The sequence below is a fragment of the Hipposideros armiger genome, unplaced genomic scaffold (assembly GCF_001890085.2).
Source record: "Hipposideros armiger isolate ML-2016 unplaced genomic scaffold, ASM189008v1 scaffold_470, whole genome shotgun sequence".
NCBI classification, from domain to species: Eukaryota; Metazoa; Chordata; class Mammalia; order Chiroptera; family Hipposideridae; genus Hipposideros; species Hipposideros armiger.
This window is the reverse complement of record NW_017731820.1, coordinates 1,355,608-1,379,034: the sequence shown is the minus strand read 5'-3', so window position 1 is coordinate 1,379,034 and position 23,427 is coordinate 1,355,608. Positions and strand designations below refer to the sequence as shown.

Here is a 23,427-nt window from a genome sequence, read left to right as displayed (position 1 = left end):
CCTTCTGAACACAAATGTGTTTGTTCATAGTACTTTCTCATCTGTAATTGCATGTATACAAGTGATCCACAGATGTTTAGGCACCAAGCTGCCTGTTGCATCTTACACGCTTGTGTGTCTCCGAGGATTGAACATGTTCGGAATGCTCTGTGAATTCTTACTGACCGGTTGATAATATCTCTGCTCTTGGCTTTCCAAGTCCTTCACAATGAAGTTTCAGAAGTTTCTTCTGCTAGCATTATCCGAGTCATTTGAATGGAATGTTTGGGTCCAGCAGTAGTGAACTTGTGTATTTTTGTCATGTTTCTGCTCTTTAAATAAATACAGGCATTCTAGGAAGTGAAAGGTCCCTGAAACAAGATTTTCATTTATCTGTCATTTATGGGGATAGGGTGAAGTTGTGCGTCTCCTGGGAGCTGGTTGGTAGGGTGGGGTGGTTTTAGGCAGCAGGAGGGTCAAAGTGTGGTGGTGACTATTGATGAGCTCTTCTTACAGTGAATGGTGAAGGGTCGACAGATGGGTGAAAACAAGTAGTTTGTTTAAAACAAATTTTGTTAGACAGTCTCTTAATTTGGCACAGATGTATGGCAGGTTATCATTTGATTCTATAGCTTTACAGTTATAGCAAAGTATCCCTCATTAAATATCCTTCACTTAGAGTTTTCTTTGCCCCCCCCCTTTATTTGTAAGATTGGCGACGTCTAGGCTTTCAAACTTATAAGTATGTCTTTAGAAATTTATAATTTGACTGTATTGCCTGTTCTAGGCTCTTTGCTAGGCAGCTGAAAAGGCAGAGTATTGCTTTGATTTCTGATTCATATGGTTCTGGATATGCTCATGGCAGCTGTTTTTAAAGTGTGGTTTGTAAACCTCAGGGGGTCTGTGACTTTAAAACTATTTTTGTAATAATGCTAAGATGTTAGTCACCTTTTTGAACTGTGTTGACATATGCACCAGTAGTGGAAAAGCACTGGTGGGTAAAAATGGTTGGCACCTTAGCACTTGGAGTAAAAAAAAAAAAAAAAGCCATTTTAATTTGAGAATGTCCTTGGTAAAGTAATACAAATTACTAGTTTTATTAACTCTTGAGCCTGAGTGCACACATTTTTAATATTCTGGGCAATAAGATGGGAATGTGCATCAAGTGCTTCTGCGTACTGAAGTACAGTGGGTCTCTAGGAGAAGCACTTACGTGGCTGAGTTGCACGCTACGCTAGCTGCCTTTTTCATGGAGAACACCATTTTTACTTGAGAGAGGGGCTGACAGACTTGGGTATTTGGGGGGCTGACAGACTTGGGTATTTGGCAAAACGTTTCCCAACAAAGTGAGCCTGTCACCTCAAGGAAAACAACTGACCTTTTTGTTGCAGATGATAACATTTGAGCTTTCAAGCAAAAATTAGAATGTTTGGAAAACTTGTATCTGTCACTGTGAGCTTGACAGCTTCCCAATAAATGCTTAAAGACTTCTGATGAGATCAGTGGGTTTAATGAATATAAGTTTTTGAAATATGTCCACTTCTAGAAAATCTGCATAACTCAGGAAACCAGTATTTTTTAAATGAAGAATGATGATGTTATAAAATCACACATGGGTTAAGGATCCATTCAGAGTGAATAGACCAATGAATTTTAATGTAGCGGAGGAGGAAAAGTTTATTGATACAGTTTCAGATTCCACATTGCAGCCAATCTTTTAAGAAACTACCATTGCTTACTCAGGAGTAGTGGTTGTCTTGAGGAAAAGCACCTAAGGTTGAATTACAAAGTCAACTAACCACTTGTTTCATAGAATTGTTTTGGTGTAATATCAAAGCATGAAATAGAGCCACAATCACCTCAAAAGGCTGTTCAAATACTCTTCTCTTTTCTAGCTAAGTATCTGTTTGAGAATAGATTTTCTTCATATTTTTCAACCAAAACAACATATTGGGACAGATTGAATGCAGAAGCAGATACGAGAGTCCAGCTGTCTTCTATTAAGACATATATTAAAGAAATTGGCAAAAATGTAAAAACAATACCACTCACTGATTTTTTTAAAAAAGAGAAATAGTATTTTAAAATGTGTTATTTATATTAACATGTAATTGGCTTTCTATTATTTTTAAATGAGTATGTTTTTAAATTTTCTCAGTTTTTAATTTCTAATATGGTAAATAGCAATAGATTTAGCTCATATAAACTAAAGGGGCCCTGAGACCAAAATGCTCAAGAACGGTGTATGTTTTCTTTGAACTTTCTACCCATTCAATTTGTCTGCTGGTAACTGCTGTGTGAGTAACGAATGGCTCAATCTGTATCAGAAGTTCCAAATTCTTTGTCATCGCAGTGGCTTGTTTAGGGCTTTATATTATCCTCTTTTGATTGATTCTTTTTCCTTCTCATATGAATGTATCTGGCTTTTTAATTTAAGGTTGCCTTTTGCCATCTTTTTTCTTTATTCACACTGCCATCAACCCAGTCAGAGCCCTTATCAGTTTATTTCCTGAGTTACTTCAGTACTCCAGTTTTTTCTAATAGATTTTTTTCAAACTTGAGTGTTGAATGGAACCCCCAGGGTTGACGACTTAATTTTATTAATATAGTTCCTAAAAATGGACAGCTATAAACTTATGATAAAACCAAAGCAAAGTTACAAATTAAATACAATCAAATCAACACATTTAATGATGCTATTTTGTTAAAACTGAATAGTCAGCATTAGAGCTTCTAATAGAATGACATAGCCTCAGGACCAGTTTTATAAAAAAATCTATTTATTTTGGGTTAATAATACTAATATTTGCATAAATATGTTTTCCAAAAAGGTGTTAACTTTTACTTTTTATTTGTTCAGGATAATCAGACCTAGTAGTAAACCTGAACAGTGACACCTAGCAATCCCTGAATAGGGAGTTTTAATGCCAGTTGGAAATTCTGTAACGCTATGTTGATCACTGGAGCATTGTGAGGTTGCTGAAACCTGCGTTGAATAGCTATTTAATCCAATTGTTTTTGGAATCTTTACGAGAAAATATTTTATTACGTATTTTACTTCTCGGTTTGCTGTTAACTAATTGTTGCTGGTTGGTGGGGACAAAGTGCAGTTAGGGGATCTCTGCATCCCATTGGCTTTGCAACAGGCATAGGGTGCTTAGCACTTTAGCACAGGTTCCTTTGTTTGCCGACTAAGTAAGGTGGTAACCTGCCTGACCTTACTTGCCTGTTTTTCCATAGCACTCAACACCTTCTTACATACTACACTATTTGGGGGTTTTATTTATTTATTTTTTTTAGATTTTAAAACATTTTTGTTTTTGATTGTTTCCATTCAAGTACATTTTAAGTTCTATGAAGTCAACAGATTTTTGGTTTATTTATCTCTAAGTCTTTAGTTTCTGTAATAGTACCCAGCATGTATTAGATGTTCAATAAACAGTTATTGAATGAATGAATGTGTATTAATACTTTTCTATTCAGACTCCCAACTCAAATTTTCTTTTCTGTGTTACATGCTTATTGCTTGCTGTCTCCTATCCAGGGCCCTCCTCTGTCTGTCTTTAGCCTCATGTTTTTACATCTTTCTAATTATCTGTGCATATTTTTTGTTTTTTTCCTATTTAATATTCTACAAAGCACTAACTTTTTTATGTATTTCTATTCTGTTTATTGTTTTGAAAAGTGGACGTCATTTTTAAAAATGAATGTCTTTCCATTAGGTTGTTGTATAACTTAATTCTCTTTTTTAAAACTATTTTGGAAAGATTTTAGATTTCTAGAACCATGGTACGTTTGTCAAAAGTTAAGAAACCAACATTAGGATGTTACTCTTTACTGCACTTCGTTTGGATTTACCAGTTTTTCCCTTTTCTGTTACAGGATCTAGTCACATCACCTTTACTTGTCTCCTTAGAGAGTTCCTCTCCCTCCTTGTTTTCATGACCTCCAGAGTTTTTAGCGGTAATGGTCAGGTATTGTAGAAATGCCCTTCAGTTTGGGTTGACCTGATGTTTTTATGTGATTAGACTGAGGTTATGGGCTATGAGGTTTATCGGGAGCACATGACAACAGCACTGCTTATCTCACTGGGGCTTTAACGGTGATCACTCTCATCACTGGGGGACTGTGAACTGTGGTGCCCGCCAGGTGACATCACTGTTCCCTCTCCAGATTCTGATTCGGAAGCTGCTCACTGAGTCTAGTCTCTGCTCAGGGGGAAGGGGATTGAGCCCCACCCCTTGGATTCGGCAGTGTGCACACGGAGCAGCATGCTGTTGGGAGTTCCCTATGGGGAGACTTGTCCCTTCGCCTCCACTTACTTAGTTATTAATCGCTTCTTATATCACAGACTCTCCTGGATACTTATTTTATTCATTTGATTTTAATATGATGCCATTGTGATTTATTTTGCTGTTCAAATTTTTCCAGCTGTGGCCATTGGGAGTTCCTTCAGTATGGTTCCTGTCTGTGACACGTACCCTTCCTTTCATCTTCTGAGCAGTTCCTTACTGTCTGCTATTGCTTTTCTTGTATTTTCCCTGTCCCAGCCCTAGAAACAGCCATTTCTGTAAAGCTCTGCTTCTCTGTACTGGAGAATAGTATTTAGAAAAAAAGATACACGCGCTGGTTGTACTGTTGGAATGTGTCACTGCTTCTAGGGCCTCTGTGGGTGGAGCTTTGAAATAAATGTTTGTCTGCTAAGCTATGTATGCATGCATATCTATATTTCTGTATCTATCTGCATATATATTAAAACAAATATGAGTTCACACTGATACCTTTGACTCTAATCCATCTCCACCCTGTGCTCCTTGCTTGTTTGTAACTGGTGCCCCGGTGAGAAATTTACCAACTAGAGTGCAATGTTTATGTGCAGCTCTTTTTGTCTTCCGCCTTCCTCGATCCAGTCAAAAAACAGATTTCCAGAGTTACGTAGGGTGATCCTTTCCCCTACCCTTCTCCTCGGGGTTATCTCATAAAGTTGAGATAGTTAGATTTATTGTACAGTCTATCATTTTAGAAACACTGTTCTCACACTGGGTTGTAGTCTAACTTAACTCTTTAATATTGTGATTCATAAACTTGTCTGCTCTTTGTGCAGCTGCTAGCCAATACTTGGGGCGCTGTCCTATACACCTTCCATAAATGGACTTCTCATAACACCTCTGTGAGGTGCATACTCTTGTATCAACTTCTCTTTCATGAGGAGAGTGAGGCACAAAGATGTTTAGTAACTTGGCCACGTCCACACGCAGCTGGTACGTGGGAGAACTGGGACCTGAATCCAGGTAGAGGCTGGCTTTGGTGTCTGTGCCCTGCCTTTTATTTAAGATGGTGGGTAGGCTTAGGATTTAATAGGACCAAATGCCGACCTGTTAGTTTATTGTTGAAGAGAGTTTGGAATGGCGCGAGCTGCTCCCCACATGCTTTGCCCCATATCCGTAACAGGCATTATTCCTCATGACGGCACTCTTTCCTGCTGAGCTAGAACATGGCCTGGCCTCGGATTCCTTGCAGCACTCAGCGTGGTCACATGAGATGTGAGGTCTGCTCGTCTTGTTGAATCCTGAGTGTAGTGTGCAGTAGTCCCGGGCGTCTGTCTCTCTGGGAGACTTCGTTCACGGTCTTCCTTTCCATGTGTGTTCTGTACTTCCCCTCAGGCAGAAGGCTTACTTCTCCTAGGTAATTAATTTTTATCTCTTACCAAGAGTTCCATCTCTGTCTCTGTAGGTTCTCTCTATATTGTTCTGTTTTATCTACAAAATCTTATTTACCATTAATTTACTTTTGAGCTTATTAAAGCAATGGATTTTAACTTAAAAATAAATGAAATTGTTAAATGAGACTAACAGCTGCCCTTAAAGCATTTAAACATAAAAGCACTATTGAAGACGTGATTTTTTTTTTTAAACGCAATTTTATGGCAGTCTTGCTGTAAAGGGAAAAGACATTTTAGTCAGAAAAGGACATCAAAAATATTGCAGTCATATACTTAAATTTGACCTTATTTAGTCCAGTATTCAGTTAAGAGTCAAAATGAATGCTGTTAATTTAGTTAGGAAGGATAAATAGTACATATAATTTATTAGTTTTCTTCTGATAAGTAGAAACAACCCAGAAAGACTAAATAGATGGCTAGTGCCTTGATATAGCAAATCCTTTAGGAATGAAGAACTTTTAAAGAAAGGCATCAAGGGCACTGAAAAAACGCCTAGAGAACTTAAAAAACAAAACAAAAACAAAACAACCCTCTGTCATTTGCAACAGAGGAAGGCAGAGCAGGAGTGTCATCTCAGGTAAAGGCCCTCACACGTGGGCCAGGGTTGGACCTGACAGAAGAATGCTGATTCTTTGGCCTGTGTGGCCGGACACTGAGAGGGAGAAAGGTGTGTGTTGGCCACATCACTGGGGCTGTATAAACCTGAGAGGATGGAGGAAGCTCCCTGCGGGCGGGCGTGGAGCATACTGTGTAAAGGCTGCTGCTGCTGATGGCATTGACAGCGAGGAGTTCGGTCCTGAGAACCCATCTTTTAATTCAGGCGCATAGTGCATACAACCCCGATACTGAGAATCTAGCTTAGACCCTTTCTGTATTTCATGTGGCAGAAACCTAATCCAAACTGGTCTCAGCACAAAGAAAAGGGAATTTCTTGGTTTGCAGAACTGAACAGTTCTGCAGTTGGTTTGGCAGAGCATAGCATGCCTGCTTTAGGGCTCAGAGATGGGACGAGAGTCCTTTTCTTGGCTTTGGGTGTTTTTCTGTTGCTGACTCTGTCTTTGCCGGCTCTTGTCTTGTGATTGCAAGTTCCCTGCAATTCTTTGGACAACATGTTATCAGGTTCAGATCTAAGTGGAAAAGAGTGGGCATGCTTGTCCTCAAGTTGCAGGAACCCTCCTGAGATTCTCCCTGTGGCTGCTCTGCTGCTGCTCATGGGTCCAACCCTGAACTGGGGACTGTCTGCAGGAGTGGGGGGCCTCGTCCAGCCTGCCACCCCGGGCTGCCTCCCATGGAGGATGGTCCTCAGAAGGGATGGTGGGAAGTTTCAGAGAGGGTGAATTGATGTGGGTAGCAGAACCAACCCTGTGTCTGCTCTAGTGGGACAAAGCTAGGCAACAAGGGGCGTTGTAGTCAAGATATTTGAGTTTGGTTTGATTCATAAAATACACGCTAGACTATGTAATTTTCCTTAATTTTATTCTATAAGGCCTCACTATATTGTATTAAGGTTTTGATGGTCCCCTGCCATAATCTGGTTTGTCTTTTGGATTAAATTGTAACTGTTGTCTTGGTTTCACTGTATATAGGTAGAATCTTGTTTTAATGACTTCAGCTACACTGTAATCTGTTTTGAATAAGAGAAGCCGTTTTCATATCCTGGATAAAAATCATACCTAGTGCTGTTTTACCTATGAAACAAAACAAATCCTGTGATTGAGAAATTTAAAAATTGGGTGTATTCACAAATCCCCCATCCTTTTAGTGGCAAGTCATTTTAATAAAGGTTTCTTTCTGCTAATACACAAATATTCAGAGCTGTATCTTAATGCTTAGTGGGCTCGGGTGTAGTGGAAAACGGAATCAGAAACCTGACTTGAGACTGCCGTTCCCTGGGAAGGGCACTCAGGAAACTAACCTTTGAAAGCTAACTGCCTGCCTGCTGGGCCTCGAGCAGGGTGAGTCTGCTTGTAACCAGCCCCCAGGTAGGTGGTGGCATCCCCCTTGTTTGGATAAGGTCTTCAAGGCAGCGTCACTCTCCTTAATAGAAAGAAATTCCGGAAGCTCCAGGTTTTTACTCAGAACTCTTGCTTGATTAGTCAGGGAGCTGGAACCCAGGGTCCTGTTGTTCCTGAGACTCATCTCTTGGTGTTTCTTGGTAGTGGGGTCCATCACCCTCCTTTTCTCTGCTCAGGCGTGGTGCCAGCCATCCTTTTCAGACTGTGGCACAGCTAGACTTGGTGGGCAACTCATGACCAGTGCATGTTAACAGACCTTTTTGTTTTGTTTTTAAATCTGTCTGCCAAACACGCAGCCAGGCTCTGGGGTTTTATAAATGAAATAAAAATGGTTCTTGCTACCGAAGAACTTACGTGGGGGTGAAATTGAGTGAAAAACACAAAAATGTGATTTTAACATGTTATAAAATGCTATGATAGTGGGCATTGTTTTATGTAAAACATCCTTCTCAGTGGTGCCTTAAGTTTTATTTTGTCATGAATCTGCCTGTTTATCCCTATACGTTCAAAGAACAGCCTGAACACTTAGATTTATTTCTTAGCTCATAATTCAGGGGTGATGATCCTTATATTTCCATAGTTTCTCCTAAATGAATTACTCTGATTTTTCTCATTTCCTCTCTATTGTGCTCATTTACCAGCTTATCCTATAGCCTAAAACCTTCACTCATGTACTTTGTTTGGAAGAGCTTTGTGAAATTTATAAACATGGAAATTTATCCGTGTATACTCTTTTTCCAGAGAGGTGATTTCCAGCTTCAGTTTTGAAATGTTCTGTTGTTGATCTCCCAGTTGGTTTAGTTCAGTTAAACCTTTGGTCAGAGACTGTTTTGTTGTGACATACTTTATTGTCACTGATGGTAGAAACCACATGAAGGTGTCCCAGCATGTTGGACGAGGAGGGGGCTGCTGACGTCCCTGGTACGGAAACACGCAAGGCTGACAGATGGAATGAGACCTCTTCACCAAGACAGACTGTGGGCACCTTAAAATAGTGACTTGTCCTCACACCCTCATTGCACAGTCATGAAAACTCCGTTCCCTGTTCCTGCTGTGGGTTGTATCAAGTATGGGGCTGTTGCCTCCAAGGACCAAGAATTTGTCAAGGGGGCAGGCAGATGAGACTAGTTGTGAAATAGTTTATGAGCTAATGAACAGCAGATAATCCCTTTTTATCAGATGCCTGGGTCTTTGAAGTGCAAAATGTGTAAATTTGCATGGAATTACTGTAGTCCTCTGTTAACTAGCAGATACAAAGCAAACATTGCCACAAAGGTTTTTTTAAATGAAGCTCCGGTTTGTTCCCAACTTCCTAACTTGAGTGTCTCTTTGCCCTCCCTCACGTCTTCCTGGCTTTCTTCTCATTTCTTTACCTCAGCGACCCATCAATTGGTTGAGTTTAGTCTTCTCAGTTCTAGGGACTGTTTGTTAACCTTCGCTCCACTTCTCAGCAACCCACAGGCAAGGCCGAGTTTTTAACCTTTTCACAAGGAACAGACCTATCTCTGATCTCATTCAACTGTCTTTATCTCAGATTTGGAAATCTCTTCATTCTTCTCATTTTCTCAGTCCTTGTAATTTGTGTCTTCACCAAATTTGGCATCCACTTTTGTTAGCAGGGTCTACCAGCCAGGCCTCGGGCTGCACAGGCGTCTCCACGTATGTCTGCACACACCTCAGAGTCCCTTTTATTCTTTCTTGGCCTTTTGAAACCCATCTCAACTTTTTTTTTTTTTTTTAAGATTTTTTATTGGGGAATTGGGGGGATGGGAACAATGCTGGGGAATTGGGGGAAGGGGAACAGACACATTGCTGTCGTTTTGTTCTTCAGTCTAGTTGTGGAGGACGTTGCTTCACTGGCCCAAGTTGACACCATCATTACGCTCTTCCCGGACGAGGCAGATCAGTCACCGGCTTCTGGACGGTCGCTCACTGCGGCTGCTGGCCGCTCACGCTGACTGCTGGCTACATATGGTAGCCCATGGCAACCCACTGTCACAGGGGCTGCAGCCTACGCCGTCGCCGGCGACTCACGGCAGCCCAGCTCCAGGTTGAGCTGTTGTTCAGCATCTTAGCTGTGGAGGGCAGTGTCACTGGCCTCATATGTGGGATCCGAACCCGGGCCCTCTGGCGTCCCAAGCCAGTTCTTAACCATCGCGCCACTCGGTTGAGTTGTCACCTTTCCTGCTATCCTTCTGCAGCCCCACCCCCCACTACATTTGGTGTCTATGTCACATGGTAAAGAATTTTCTTCTTTTTTGGTCTTCTTACGTAGGACATAAACTTCGTAAGGACACATTGCGTGTTTCATTCAGCTTTGTATGTTCATTGCCTGGTTCATAATAGTCCTTTATTACGTGCTTTCTCTGCCCCTCTTCCAGCAGCTCCGAAGTGACTTTCTTTGTCATTGTTTGGTGGTTGAGTATTCTTACAGAAAGTTACCCATTGGCCTCTGGACTCTTTTTCTTCCTCTAAATCTTGTCTCCTTAGGCAGTTTTCTCTATGCCTCTGAGGGTTTTATGTAAACAGGTAAATGAAACCCTACTCAGTTATTCAAGCCAGAAAGCCATCTTCCCCTGTGTTTAAATCATTACCATGTTTTCTCCTGAGTAACTCTTTAGTTCATTTTCTTTTCTCTTCCTTTACCAGTTTGGTAGTAGAATCTGCTGTCGCTGCCTGTCTGGAGGTTGTCCTGAATGCAGCCTCGCCTGGCCTCACCGGCGCTTTTCTTTTCCCTTACCTCCCTTCCAGCTCCTGTGCTGCTGCTTGTCAGCTGGTCTTTCCAAAACGGAAACCTCCCCTTGCCTTTTACTTAAAACTCAATCACTTTCCATTGCTCTTAGATAAATTAAAGCAGAAATCCTTAACGTGGCACCTTTGTACTGTCTGACAGAGAAATGTTCTTTTTTATTACATTATTTTTTGAGAAATGTTCTAATCTTTTGAAGATACAAGTATGATTTTAATAGTTTGAGAAGAAAATGTTCCAGAAGAGGACACTTATTTAGACGTAAAGTGGGGACTCGGTAGTATGAATTAGGCATCTGGTGAACTATAGGCTGTCCCCACATTTTAACATAATTGGTTCCCAGAGCCTGCAACTGAAGATAAGGCAGAAGAATTTACTTTGCATTTGCTGCATTCCTTTTTTCTTGTGCTGGCAGAGAAACCCTCATGTGAGGCAAAAATACAGACTTTTATCACGGGGTTTAAGGTGAGAATCATGGTTTAAAAGTGTGTGTAGGGGGTTACTTAAGTTTGTACACTTATTATATATTGTACTGTTTCTACTTTTAGTGCTATATGTAAGTTTTACTTCTTTTGTTTATCTTTTTCAGTTATATTATTCATTTATGCCTGAAATTCAATGATGAAAACTTAGTGTTTCTACATTTTTTTCTTGCTCTACAGTGTGGACCTCATAGACTAAAAACTGGCTTATTATAGTATACTTAAATGCTGTGATGGGATCACATTTCTGTAAGACGGCTGCTATCTAGGAGTGGGAAATCTTTGTAAAAAGTATCTTTAAAAGTTGTGTTAAATGAAAAGTTATAATATTTTGAATGAAATGTTTTAAGGATTTAACCATACAGAACAAATGAGCATTCTTATGCAAATATCAACAGTGTATTATTTCTTCTGCTGATTATTAGTTTGCTGAGGATTAAAACACAAGTGGTCATATTAAGGCTGGTAGATTAGTGATTTTAACATGAAACCATTGCTTTTAGAATAATCATGGGCCAGACTGGGAAGAAATCTGAGAAGGGACCAGTTTGTTGGCGGAAGCGTGTAAAATCAGAGTACATGCGACTGCGACAACTCAAGAGGTTCAGGCGAGCTGATGAAGTAAAGGTATAACTTTATCTTTTGTGAAAACATATATGCCATTAAAGATAGTTTTTTCCCCCCCCTAAAGATAAGTTTTAATTTGCTAGGGTACATTTTCAGCCAAGGTCACATTTACAGTAAGATAAATGAGGACTTGGAAGCTCAGGCCCTTAATCTGTCTTAATGGAAACATTGTCCCGTGCACACTAATGATAATGTGCAATGAAAGATTTTCACCCCACTCGGCAATCACTCTTTAATATACCTTTGCCTTGCATGTGTAGACTTGGCACCCAAATACAAAGAGTTACATGGTTTTAATGTTTCTAAAGTAATTGCGATATTTTTTTTAATACAAAGTTAACAAAGGATGGAAATGATTTCCTGTTCCCCTCCCATTTGCAATAAGATAATAAGTGTGGTATTTTTATATTATTTGAATGTGGGAAACTACAGTTTAGTGCAAAATACACATTTGAGGGAATGTTCCTGATACTTTTGAGAAATCACTAGGTTTTAACCTGCAGTAGAGATATTACAGATTTTCTAACACTGAACCATTTCTTTTCTCCTCTCCTTCATATTTTTAAAGAGTATGTTTAGTTCCAATCGTCAGAAAATTGTGGAAAGAACGGAAATCTTAAACCAGGAGTGGAAGCAGCGAAGGATCCAGCCTGTGCACATCCTGACTTCTGTGAGCTCATTGCGCGGGACCAGGGAGGTTGGTTCTCGCGCTGCCGTGACTGGCAGTGCATTCTGGTTTCTGCTGCGGGATGTTGGCTGGGTACTGAGAGGGGGGCACTGAGTTTGGGGTGGCCATCTTTTTATTGCCGTTTCTTTTTAATGTACAACTGTTAATAGCTAGCTTAGGGAACACTAATAGCTATCCTGTAACAGAGCTCTAGTGTTTTTGATACACTGTCACTGTTGCTAGGTAGATTTCCTGGATTTTTATAAGACTGTTGATTAAAACAAAAAAACCTTTGAAATTAAGTACTCTTTAAGGTCCTTATCAGATTACTATTTAGAGCAAGCTCTCTGACCCACAGTTGTCTTTCCCCTCTTAATATGAATCAGCTATGCTGTAAGAAATGTTTCCTTTTTGTTTTTTACATTTTGTTCAAATTCCAAGGCACTTTCTATAGAATTTTTAAATTCAGTGTTGAGAGTTCGTAATTTCCTTTTCTATAGCATTTCTGAATGAATGAGATCTTAATCGTTAATCATTCCAAGAAATCTTATTTTCAAAGAAAGGCAATAAATCTGTGGTTACATAATTCATTAACACATTAAAACACAGTGGCAACAAGATGAAAAGAAAATGGCAGAAGATTAAACAGCATAGGGCCAATCAGTAGGACTTTGGTCGAAGCATTTCTGTTTAAGTACTGGTTTTATGTAGGAAGACATGGCATAGACTGTGGAATGCTATCTGAATGGGTGTCTAAGCAAAACAGGCAATAAAGTGATTTGGAATTTAGATGATTGTTGACCTGAGTGTTGAAACATGGGAAGCATCCTAACAGTGGAATTTGTTCTAAGATAATGTTTTCAACGAGTAGCCATTTTAAATATAATATTATGGTAATCAAGGAATAATTTGTTGTAGTATGAGACCTGTCGACTGTGTGACACACTGGTTTCAAAGACTTGTCAGTGCTGTCACAGTAGCCCCGCCTATGCTACAGACACTTAACGCTAGTGATGACTTCAGCGATGGTATGGTGGTCTTGATGGTGACACATGACTTGGAATGATTCTTAGTCATTTATGCATTTTTGTCAGGTTACAGCTCTTTAAAGCTCCGACTTGCAGTTGTATGAATATGTATTCTATGCTGCTAATACCTCCGCACTATCTAAGACAGGTCAGGACCTATGTGTTGGAGGTAATGACTTTTTATTAATGTACCAAGGGTGAAAGGGATTCTTTCAATGACAGAACGTTCTTAAAAGAGATAAGCATGGGGCTTCTAAAGTAATTCTTTTGAAAGTTTGGTCTGGTGACCTTTTGGAAATTTTGAGGTGAAGGAAAAAGAAACTTTTTTTTTTTCTCACTAGAGGAATAAATCTTGGCAATAGGAGAAATAAAGTAGAAACACATGGAACACTGACTTTGCCACCCTTTACAAATCTCAAAATGCTATCGAAAGCCTAATTCACATTAATCATAAAAGTTATGAGTGATCTTGATTTCTGGCACAGTGCTAGATACGCTGCACACATGATTTCTTTAATCTTTATGATTGTTGCATTATGCCTTTTTTTGCCCCCGATGAGGAAACAGCGTTAGGAGAGTTAAGTCGGCTTGCTTGCTCTAATGATCTGATGTGGACCCTTTGCTCAAACACATTAAAAAGTTAGTAAAGTTCATTGTTTATGTACAACTTCAGTTGCTCATAATATAATTTTTGGTGTTTAAGAGTACAGCTTATTCAAATGAATATTTGCTAATTGAAATTGCTTTTAATATTGTCAATTGGAGATAAGTCATTGAATGTAAAGATAGATAACTTTTTATTGTGAGTTTATGCGAAAAGTTGTAAGAAGAAATCAGCATTTTAATAAAATTGGTTTCTAAACTTAGCACTCCATGCAGGTTGAGAAAAAGTGTTTTCACAAAATAGGAGGGGGAAGGAGGAAAATACTCCCCAGCCCCAGGAATTCAGTTTCTGCTGCATGGAACTCGGGCTTGGTCAGGCAAACTCGTTTTTGAGCTGCTCTTGATAGCTGATCTGCTTCAAATGATTCATCTTTTACTCCCCCATCCTCACCCCGCTTTTAAAACCATCATCTCTGAATTTTGGAAGCTAAAGTTATATAGTGTGTGATAAGCTTTTTCGTGTTATCATGATAAATAATAAAATTTCAGGGCTGGAAAGGACTTTAGTGATCTGCCTAAATCACCTTATTTTTCAGATGAGACTATATCCCTGTTTGGGTTTTTTTTCCTTTAGTTTGAGCATTTCCAGCTATATATCGATATCTTTTATATGCTATAAAAGTTGGAGTCTGAAGTAGGTCAGAAGCAGGAGGATAAATAAAAGTTAGGCCGTTTTGCAAAGACTTCCCTCGTAGGAGGCTTGGCAGAGCTTTGGACTGAAGTGTTAATCCAAATACCTAAAGTCGATGGTTTTCGACATTTGGAAGTGCTGTTGTAACATTGTTTTAATTAACTGCTCATTTTTATAAACTGATCCTTTACAAATGCTGTCTTCAGTTTAAATCCTTGGCAGTATGATGATGATTCAATGACAATTTTCAGTTTTCACTCGTCTTATACTTTCTTCCCTCCTGTACTTGGATATACACTCAATTTTAAAGGGACTACTTTAATCTAGGTTATTTTAGTAAGGAATGTCTGATCTAATGAAGTGAGTGCTCTACCTGCCGACTTCATTCAGATCAAGGAGCCTTGCAGTTAAACCTAGTGACCATCTGCAGGATTATTGTTTTCTTAATGTGTGTTCTTAAGACACTTTTGGGAACCTGTTTTTTAGTGTTGAGGTTATAGAACCTTATGCAATGTTGTCCATAGAATTTTAATACAGAATATGTGTCTGTTTTTTTCTTTTTAAAAATACTTCTGACTTCTTGAAGACAGTGACTGTAATATATGTTTTACATTTATTTCCTTAGCTCTTTGGTTGATCTTTTTAAGGAGCATTCAGCTTAAAAATGTCATTACATGATAGATACAAGCCAAAGGATGTATACCTTATTGCCATAATATGTGGCTGTTCATTAAAAAGTTGCTTCTAGGTGACTTTCATTATTTTGTCTTAATCAGTCAGTAAAAAAATGTTTATCTTCTGTAAGTCTCCACGTTGGTAGTCATATTCTTCAATGCATCTGTTTTTCCAGTTTTAATGAAGAAACTGGTTTAAAAATTACTCTTGTAGTTCTTACTAGTGCATTTCTTTTTGTACATTTGTCCATTTCTTGCTTAAAAACCACAAGGCACTTTACCCTTCATTGATTGTTCGTACTAAGATTTTTATTACCTATACGAATTATGACTGTGAGAGAGAGGCTTGCTCAAATGATGTCTGTCTGATTTTATAACTTAAAAAGATCCTGCTAATATGCATTTTTGGATTCCTGGGAGTATGTAGTGTTCTTGTAAGAAAACTGTGTCTTGTTTACTAATGAATTTAGTGAGAATTTTTTATGTATAATGAAACATGGGACTTCTTCAGAATGCTTAACATAAAGTGATGTCAGAAAGACCGTCTAGCGCTCAAATTTGTGAAGAACTAAATGTCTTTTGGACTTTTTAGTACATGCAGGTTTGTTCTTCCTAGTGGTACCTGAAATGACTTTAAGTTTATCACCTGTCATTTGATATTTGCAAATGAAATTTTTTTGGGAGATGTTTCTATGAAAGGAACAGAACGTGTAAGTTCTTTCATATGTTCATAATTTGGACTTATTTTTGTTGGAGGAGAAGAAAAGCATTGTCTTGTTTACATGTAAACACTTGATTGCATTATTTATTGACTTGGTAAATGCACTTTCCTCAGTTAAAGTTATTTGCTATTTACAAAGAAAAAATAATAAGCTAGTGTACCCAGTGTACACTAGCTCTTTACTTAAATACACACACTCTTTAACTTTCAACACACTCACATGCTTGCTTTCTTTTGTAATTTGCAGGATTATAGGACCAGTACTGGTCTAGGATCTCAGGAGGCCTTTAAGCTGATATGGCAGCGAGCGAGGCCATTTTTCTCATGTCTTAGAAATAAGCCGATGGTTCTCCCAAGTATCTGCTTTGACTTTCAGTCTGAACATAGCCATCATTTCTTGGTTCCTCAAAGAAGTGGTTTCTAAGTTGCTTTCTGCAGCTGTTTGCCTCTCTTAACTGTTTGTTGGTATTTACTTGGAGAGTTTAGTCTTATGTTAACTCTGCCAGTCCTTCTGCCCGTATAACTTTTCAAATCACCGCAGCCTTCGCTTCCTTTCTGGCTTTCTTTCAGCTGAAATAGTTGGAACATTGCTTAAATGACCATGAAGGAGGAACGTTCCTTTTCTTTTGAAAGGAAACTAATACAGTATAGGCATTTTATGCTTTTCTAAAGGATCATTTAAAAAAAAAGAAAGGTCACTTATGATGTTTAAGTGTATATTTTAAACTTAAGATTATAGATCTTAAGTTTAAAGAGTGAACTTTTCCAAAATGTCAAATGTTTATTTTGTGCAATTAATAAACAAGCAGAAATTGTGTTTAATTTGCCGTTTTTCTCCTAGAATGCTGTGTATATAGTTTGTTTTAAAAATTACAAAGATAAAATCTCTTTGCAAAATGCAAAAACAAATTGATGGCTATTTTAAAAATAGGACAAGCCAAAACCAAAAGAAATGCTTATCTAGTCCACAGTGTTAAAAAATATTTATTGCTCTGAAGAAATAAGAAAATTTTTCGAGTCCTAGAACTTATGTCACAATTTAATTTGATAATGTAGATTGACTTAAATTCACTGCTGAGGACTCTGTCTTATCTTCTCTTACTAGATTTTATAAAAGAATATTACCAGGTCAAATTTCATGGGCCACTTGGCAACCGATGACTTTATACCCGATAAAATGAATATTTAATGGGTCAATGAAACTCTGTTTTTTTCATCTTTCTCTCCAATTAAAGGTCATTAGAAATGATTATTGTAAAAATTCAAGTAACACAAATTAATAAACGTCCCTGTAGTCCAACCTGTGTGACTTTTATTCTTTGAGATTTCTTTTTCTGTATATAACATGTTAACAATAATGGTAATATATATATTTTATTTAAAAAAATTAATCCCAGATAAAACATGCCTGCCATTTTGGGCCATCAATTTACAACATCTGTCCAGGTTTTCAGTCTCTTTAAGAATGTATAGTGTTTGGTACTATTGATATACCATAATTAATTGCCCTATTTTTAATTGATGAACATTTAGGTTTTTGTTATTTTTTACTTTTGCAATTAGTGTTTCAGTGAATATCCTTTATACACATCTTGGCATCTTTTGAGTACTTTTACAGGAAAAGTTTCTAGAAATAGGATAACTAGGTCAAGAGGATAAGCATATTTAAAAGTTTAATAGAGATTACCAAATTGCCCCCCAAATTGCACCTTTACACTGTCACCAGTTTATGGGAGTGTCTGTTTATCTATATTGCCAGCATAAAATATTACCTTTTTAATCATCAGTGTGATAGGTAAATTATTACAATTTGTTTGCTTTTAATTATTCAGTGAAGTGTTAAGTATCTATTGTTTTACATTTCTTTTATGAGTTGGCTGTTATTGTCTTGGATCTTTTAAAATTAAGTTGGATTTTTTTTTTTTACAATTTTTAAGGATTTTCCGTATAAGTGTTTTATCACTTCTTTTGTGGCTCCCCCCCCCACTTTGATGTTATTTCTGGTATATTTTGGTTATACAGAACTTTTAAAGGTTTATGTAGTTAAATTAGAATTTCTTCTTTTGATTTCTGTATTTCTTAAAGGCTTGGAAAGTTTCTACTTCAAGATTATAAATCACCCATCTTTACTTTTAGTCTGTTTTCATTTTTATATTTTACTATCATTTACATTTAACCCATCAGGAATTTCCTTTGCTATAAAGAGTGAGTGGGGGATTTATTTTTAATTTTTTTCCATTTTGCTTTATAGTTGTTTAAACACTATTTACTAAATAATTAGTGAAGGATTGAGGAGCAGTTACAAATTCGTTTTGCAGAGATAACAGAATGGGCCTAACTGATGGGTGGTCACCTGAACAGGTGTACCCCCTGAGTAGGGACTTAGACCTCTCCTCAGAGACTCCAGCCTGGTGACAGTCTTATTCTTCCCTTTAACTGGGGCCTCTACTGCTTTGTAGCACCCAGTCCATTGCCCACTCATGGAAGTGAGGCTTCAAAAAAGATTGTCCTGCCACTGTTTATGGAAACTGTGGACTTGTATAACACTGTGTGTTTTGTTTCTTAGTTTTTGTTTTCTTGTTTTTTTCAATGACAGGCATGGGTCTTATTTTCCACTCACAGGACTATTCTTGAATTAAGTACATAAATTTGCATGTAATGGACGAACATAGCTCTGTTACCGGCTTCATGTCCTTTGTTGAGATTTTTGTAGTTTTACTAACAAGTCCTGTGACTGTTGTTCTGTTTCTGTCTCTAGCAGAACTGCAGGTTATGAGGAGGTGATTTACCCTAACAGCCCCCTTCAGACCCAGGCTGCACTGGGTTTTCCCTGTGTGTTGTGTTTTAATAGTTAGTATATTAACTAGGTTTATATACAGAGAGTGCCTAGAAAATGTATAGACATTTTAGGAAAGGAAAAAAGATGTATTAAAATTGTAATAGTATATACCGATAACAAAAGATGAGCACAAGTCATGTGTGTACATTTTTTTGGCACCCCCACCCTGGTATATGATCTTTCTCATTCAGAATCAGGCATCTGAAGCTAGGTTGCAGGGAAGAGCTTTAAGGTTGTATTCCAAACGTTATGTACTCTAGGTTTTTGCTAAAGTCTACGTTAAATGCTCTATATGGCTTTTAACATTTTGTCCTGAGAAGTGTAAGAACTGCCGCTTATAGGATGACATCTTTCTGTTGTGCTGAAGTGAGCTCGGGAGCAAGAGCCTTGTGTTGCCGGGTAGAGGTTCACCCCCAGTCCAGATGGTTCTGCAACATAAATGTTTAACAACAAAACGGAAATCATTTACAAGCTGGAATGAACCATCCTTTTTCATTCCTTGGCTCCAAAACCTTTATTAGCTGCTTTTATTAAATACATCTCTGTCCAGATCTAATCAGGATTTTTTTTCTTTCCACTTCTGTTTCTGACTTTCTCCTGCTGGAGACACTCATCTCCTTTAATCACCTTCTCCTAACTGTCCTTCTAACCCTGGTTGTGAACTCTCTTTCACCACTGAGCTTCTGTCAACTTGATCCAGACTGGATAGTTATCTCATTACAGTTTTTTCTTCAGTACTTCCTTCATGAAAAAGCAGTCTGAAATTAAGTTCCATACACTATCATTTTCACCAGAAAGGCTAGCTACTTTAAAATTTGGGTGTGTTATCTATTCTCTGCTCTGGTCTTGAAAAATATAGGTAGTTTCAGAAATCATGCTTAGCTTTTCTATAGAGCTGGGTGGCAGCTGATGCTTTCTCCTGACCCTTTCTTTCCTATACCTTAGATGTAAGATGGTTCCTTATTGTTTTACTTGGAAAAGCTAAAGGATATTAGACAATATCAACAGTTCATTTTGTCTCTGGCATGAATCAAATGGACCAACCAGTATCCAAGAGTATTTTTAACTTGGTTAACTGACTTTTTTTCCCCCCAATTACACGGAGGTTGGACTTAACCCTTCTGATGTTAAAGATTGTTCAGAGACTGGGAGGCTATGGCTGCTGTCCTTTGGGATGTCCCACTGTAAGATGGGGAGTCATACTGACCTCATAGGGTAGTGGTGAATTTTAAAGAAGTTAACTTTGCTAAAGTCTCTAGCGCAGTGCCTGGCACATAGTAGGGTGTGTTAATTTCTTTCCCTTCCCTGCAGGCCATTCACCTGCTCTTCCCTCTACGATTTTCCATAACACAGTTTTTACTTGGAACCAGCCTTCTGCCAAGAGTCTCAGTTTGGTTGTGTACTCCTACAACTACTATTTTTGGCTTGACTTCCCTCTCCAGCTCCCAGTGGTCCAGCCACACAGTCGCCTATTGTACCAGCTGGTTGATGTAAGTCTATCCATCCTCAGAGGAACCTGGTTACTTACCAGTAAGCTGTGTTTCTCTGAAAATGTAGCATCCTTGATAACTAATGTAGTTTTTTCTTTCTTTGCTGTCAATGATGAATCATCTATGTTAACGTCTTCAACTTGGAACTAGAATTAGAAATTTAATTTATCTACGTAAGTCTCCTAGTGAATTCCTGAGTCCAGGACACATGACTCTGATCAGGTAAAATGCTGTGGAGACTCATAAGGTCAACTTCCTTTTCAGTACTCTGAGTGATATGAGACTTAATTATATGAACTGTCAAGGATGATACATTTTCAAAGAAAAGAAAGTTACTGGTAAGTAACTGGGATTTTTGAGTAATTTTCCTTTAAGTCAATAAATAAGAATTCCCAAACTTGTTTTACCAACAAATGCTTTTGCATTTGAATATGATTTCATAAATGAAAGGAATATGGTTATTAGTCAAGGTGAATAGTTAAAGAATGGGTTAGGCTCCTAGAGAGGCTGCGTAGGCACGGAGGCGGGTGTGGGCCTCGCTTCCTAAGGAGGTGCTCTCCGTGCTTTCCAGAGAGAGGTGAAGTCACGGTCTCCATTAGGGGGAACCAGCAAATGCAATCTGTTCATTCTGGAAACATTTTTTGAGTGCCTACTCTTTTTTGAGACACTGTGCTGAGTATCGTGAGACAGAGAGGAAAAGATACACTCTGCCTCAGCTGCTTCTGCCCTCAGAGAGCTTGGCGACTCCCTGTGACTCAGCATTGAGATGATGGGTCATGGGAGTGTGACATGTGACAGAAGTATGGGGTTGGAGGTAGTACTTAGTGCTACACCCTTTGGCATCTTATCTTCTGTGCTTCTGTAAGTTCTTTCTGTCCACGGGAAAAATCAGCTGACCTCATTCAGTGGACCCAGAGCCATCTTGTCTATGCGACAGATGGCAGCAAAGACAGCGCCCCTCCTGCTTGGTAGTTGAAGGGATTATTCAGCTGTCTAACCTGAAGTGTGACCTTGGATTTAGATGTTAAAGCAGACAAATAAGTCAGAGTTGGAGCGGCAACCCCTTCCCCGAACCCCCCAAGCTTGAAAGGGGGCTAATCTTCAGAATTAAAGTCACAGAGTTAATTAGTCCCACCAAGTGTAAAACAGAAGTCAAAAACTCCTGATTGTTTTGCAAGAAATGAAAAGTATTTTGTACTTGAAATTACTGGACAGGGTGTAATACTTGCCTCAAAAGTTACCCGGTTAAGTAAGAAGAAGGAAAGATGACTTGGTAGTGATAGGAATAGGAGGCGGATACCAGAGGTTGGGGAGCGGGGGGGAAGATGCTTAGGTAGCACCCACTATACGGCTGTAATTGTTCTTGTACCCTTTGAGCATCTTAGCCGCACAGTGACGAAGCTCTTGGGTGCTGGAGTCAGACTTAGGCTTCCACCCGGGCTTGGTAATTTCCCAGCTTTGTGACCAGGCAAGTGATTAACTTTTCTGAACCTAAGTGTCCTCCTCATTTGTGAAGTTGTAATGCCAAAGGCCAAGATGAGAGTGGTTAAGATAATGTATATAAAGCACTTAGCACAGTGCCTGCAACATAGTACGTGCTCAATAAATGTTAACTGCTTATTGGATTATTGGATGGATGGATGAAGAATTCTATCAGAGGCCAAAGAGTGAGCGGAACCAGGAAAGATTGCAGGCTCTGGAGTATTAATAAAGTGTTCACACCTTTGTATTTACCTGAGCTGTGAACTTTCTAGTATTATTATCTTTGCCCTTTTGGAAAGCAAATTAATGGATTAATAACTGTCACAGTTCTCTAACTACTCTATCTTTAAACCTTCACTTCCACTGAGGAAGGAACTCTTTTTTGTGTGCTGCAGTGACTGTGACTGTTGTGAGATGGAGTGCCCCTGGCCTGATGAAATAAATGCTGGGCGCCAGGTGCGGCCGCTGTGCCAAAGATTTCCACTCTGATTTCACCAAATCTAGTCCTGCTATTTTTAAGACCTCTTAAATAAAAATTAAACATTTAATAATTATGTGTGTACATATTATTTTTTTGCTTTATTTTACCACTTCAATTCTTCTTTTTGCTCTATTTTCATTGATTATAGATTATGAGTAATATGTCCAGGGTGTTTTTTGGAAGGCTCTGGAGACCTGATAATTGGGTAATCCAGCTTTTTAAGAAAAGCTGGATTCCTAGACAGGAGGGAAAGTGCTGTGGTTATTTGGGCACAGATTTCTGCCCTATTTCATACAATCACAGATGCAAATTTTTTAACATTTTAAACATCTGGAACCATCATGCATTTCAGAATCGCTATGATAAGAAATCATTATGTTATAGTTTAACTGGCAACATTATTTTCTTAGTGATAGAGAAAATAATAGTATGCCTTGAAATTGATGTCATCATAGATTGGATGAAATACGGTATTTCAAGGCAATATATGTACTTAGACATTATAGAAATTTGGTATCATGGCAATGTGTGTAGTGGGTAAGAGCAGGGGCCCCAGAGTCAGGCTTTCTAGGTTTAAATTCTAGCCTTGTCTAATGTAGGACTTGGAGCCAGTTGCTTATCCTTTCTTTACCTTTGTTTTCTCACCTGTAAGATGTGGGCTAGAAATAGTCCCCATCTTACAGTGTTGTAATGAGGACTACGTACGATCAGACATAATGTGTGTAAAATGGTGCCTACCTAGCACGAGAAAGCGCTTGATTGATAACATTAGCTGTTCTGAAAGTTTAGAGATTGTACTTTGCAAAATTGATTTGAGTCCATTTTGTTGTGATTGAAACTCAGATCTATTACCCTTTAATGTTTGTGTATCATCTGATAGGGAAGATAAAGAAGGGTTAATGTAACTAGTGTCCGTATTCTTACTAAGTAAGATTTAAGTGGCATATTTAGTATCTATGTTTTTATTCTTGTGGTTGAAGAGTAAAAGAAATGTATAGTGAAAGCAAGGAGCAGTTAATCTGAGGCTAACATAAATACAATTTTTGATTCTTACTGCTATTGGTAAGTATGGGGAGGGTTGGAGGGCTTAAAAAGTCTGAAGCATTTTTTTTCACCCCAAGTGAAAGAGAGAGGAGAGAATGCTTTTTGGTTTTCATGAACTTGACTGTCTTAGGTA

At 38.5% G+C, this 23,427-nt stretch overlaps 1 protein-coding gene across 6 annotated transcripts in view; it reads left to right on the top strand.

Moving 5' to 3' along the window:
- EZH2 (enhancer of zeste 2 polycomb repressive complex 2 subunit) overlaps window positions 1-23,427 on the top strand; it is a 112,078-nt gene that overhangs the window by 66,211 nt on the left and 22,440 nt on the right. For 3 of the 6 annotated variants that reach the window (XM_019666448.1, XM_019666452.1, XM_019666449.1), the window contains exons 2-3: window positions 11,451-11,574; window positions 12,143-12,244. In XM_019666448.1, the coding sequence (XP_019521993.1) occupies window positions 11,458-11,574; window positions 12,143-12,244 (219 nt within the window). In that variant the 5' untranslated portion in view covers window positions 11,451-11,457. Of the gene's footprint in view, window positions 1-11,450; window positions 11,575-12,142; window positions 12,272-23,427 lie in introns of all 6 variants that reach the window. The other 3 variants (XM_019666450.1, XM_019666446.1, XM_019666447.1) reach the window with 1 other exon arrangement.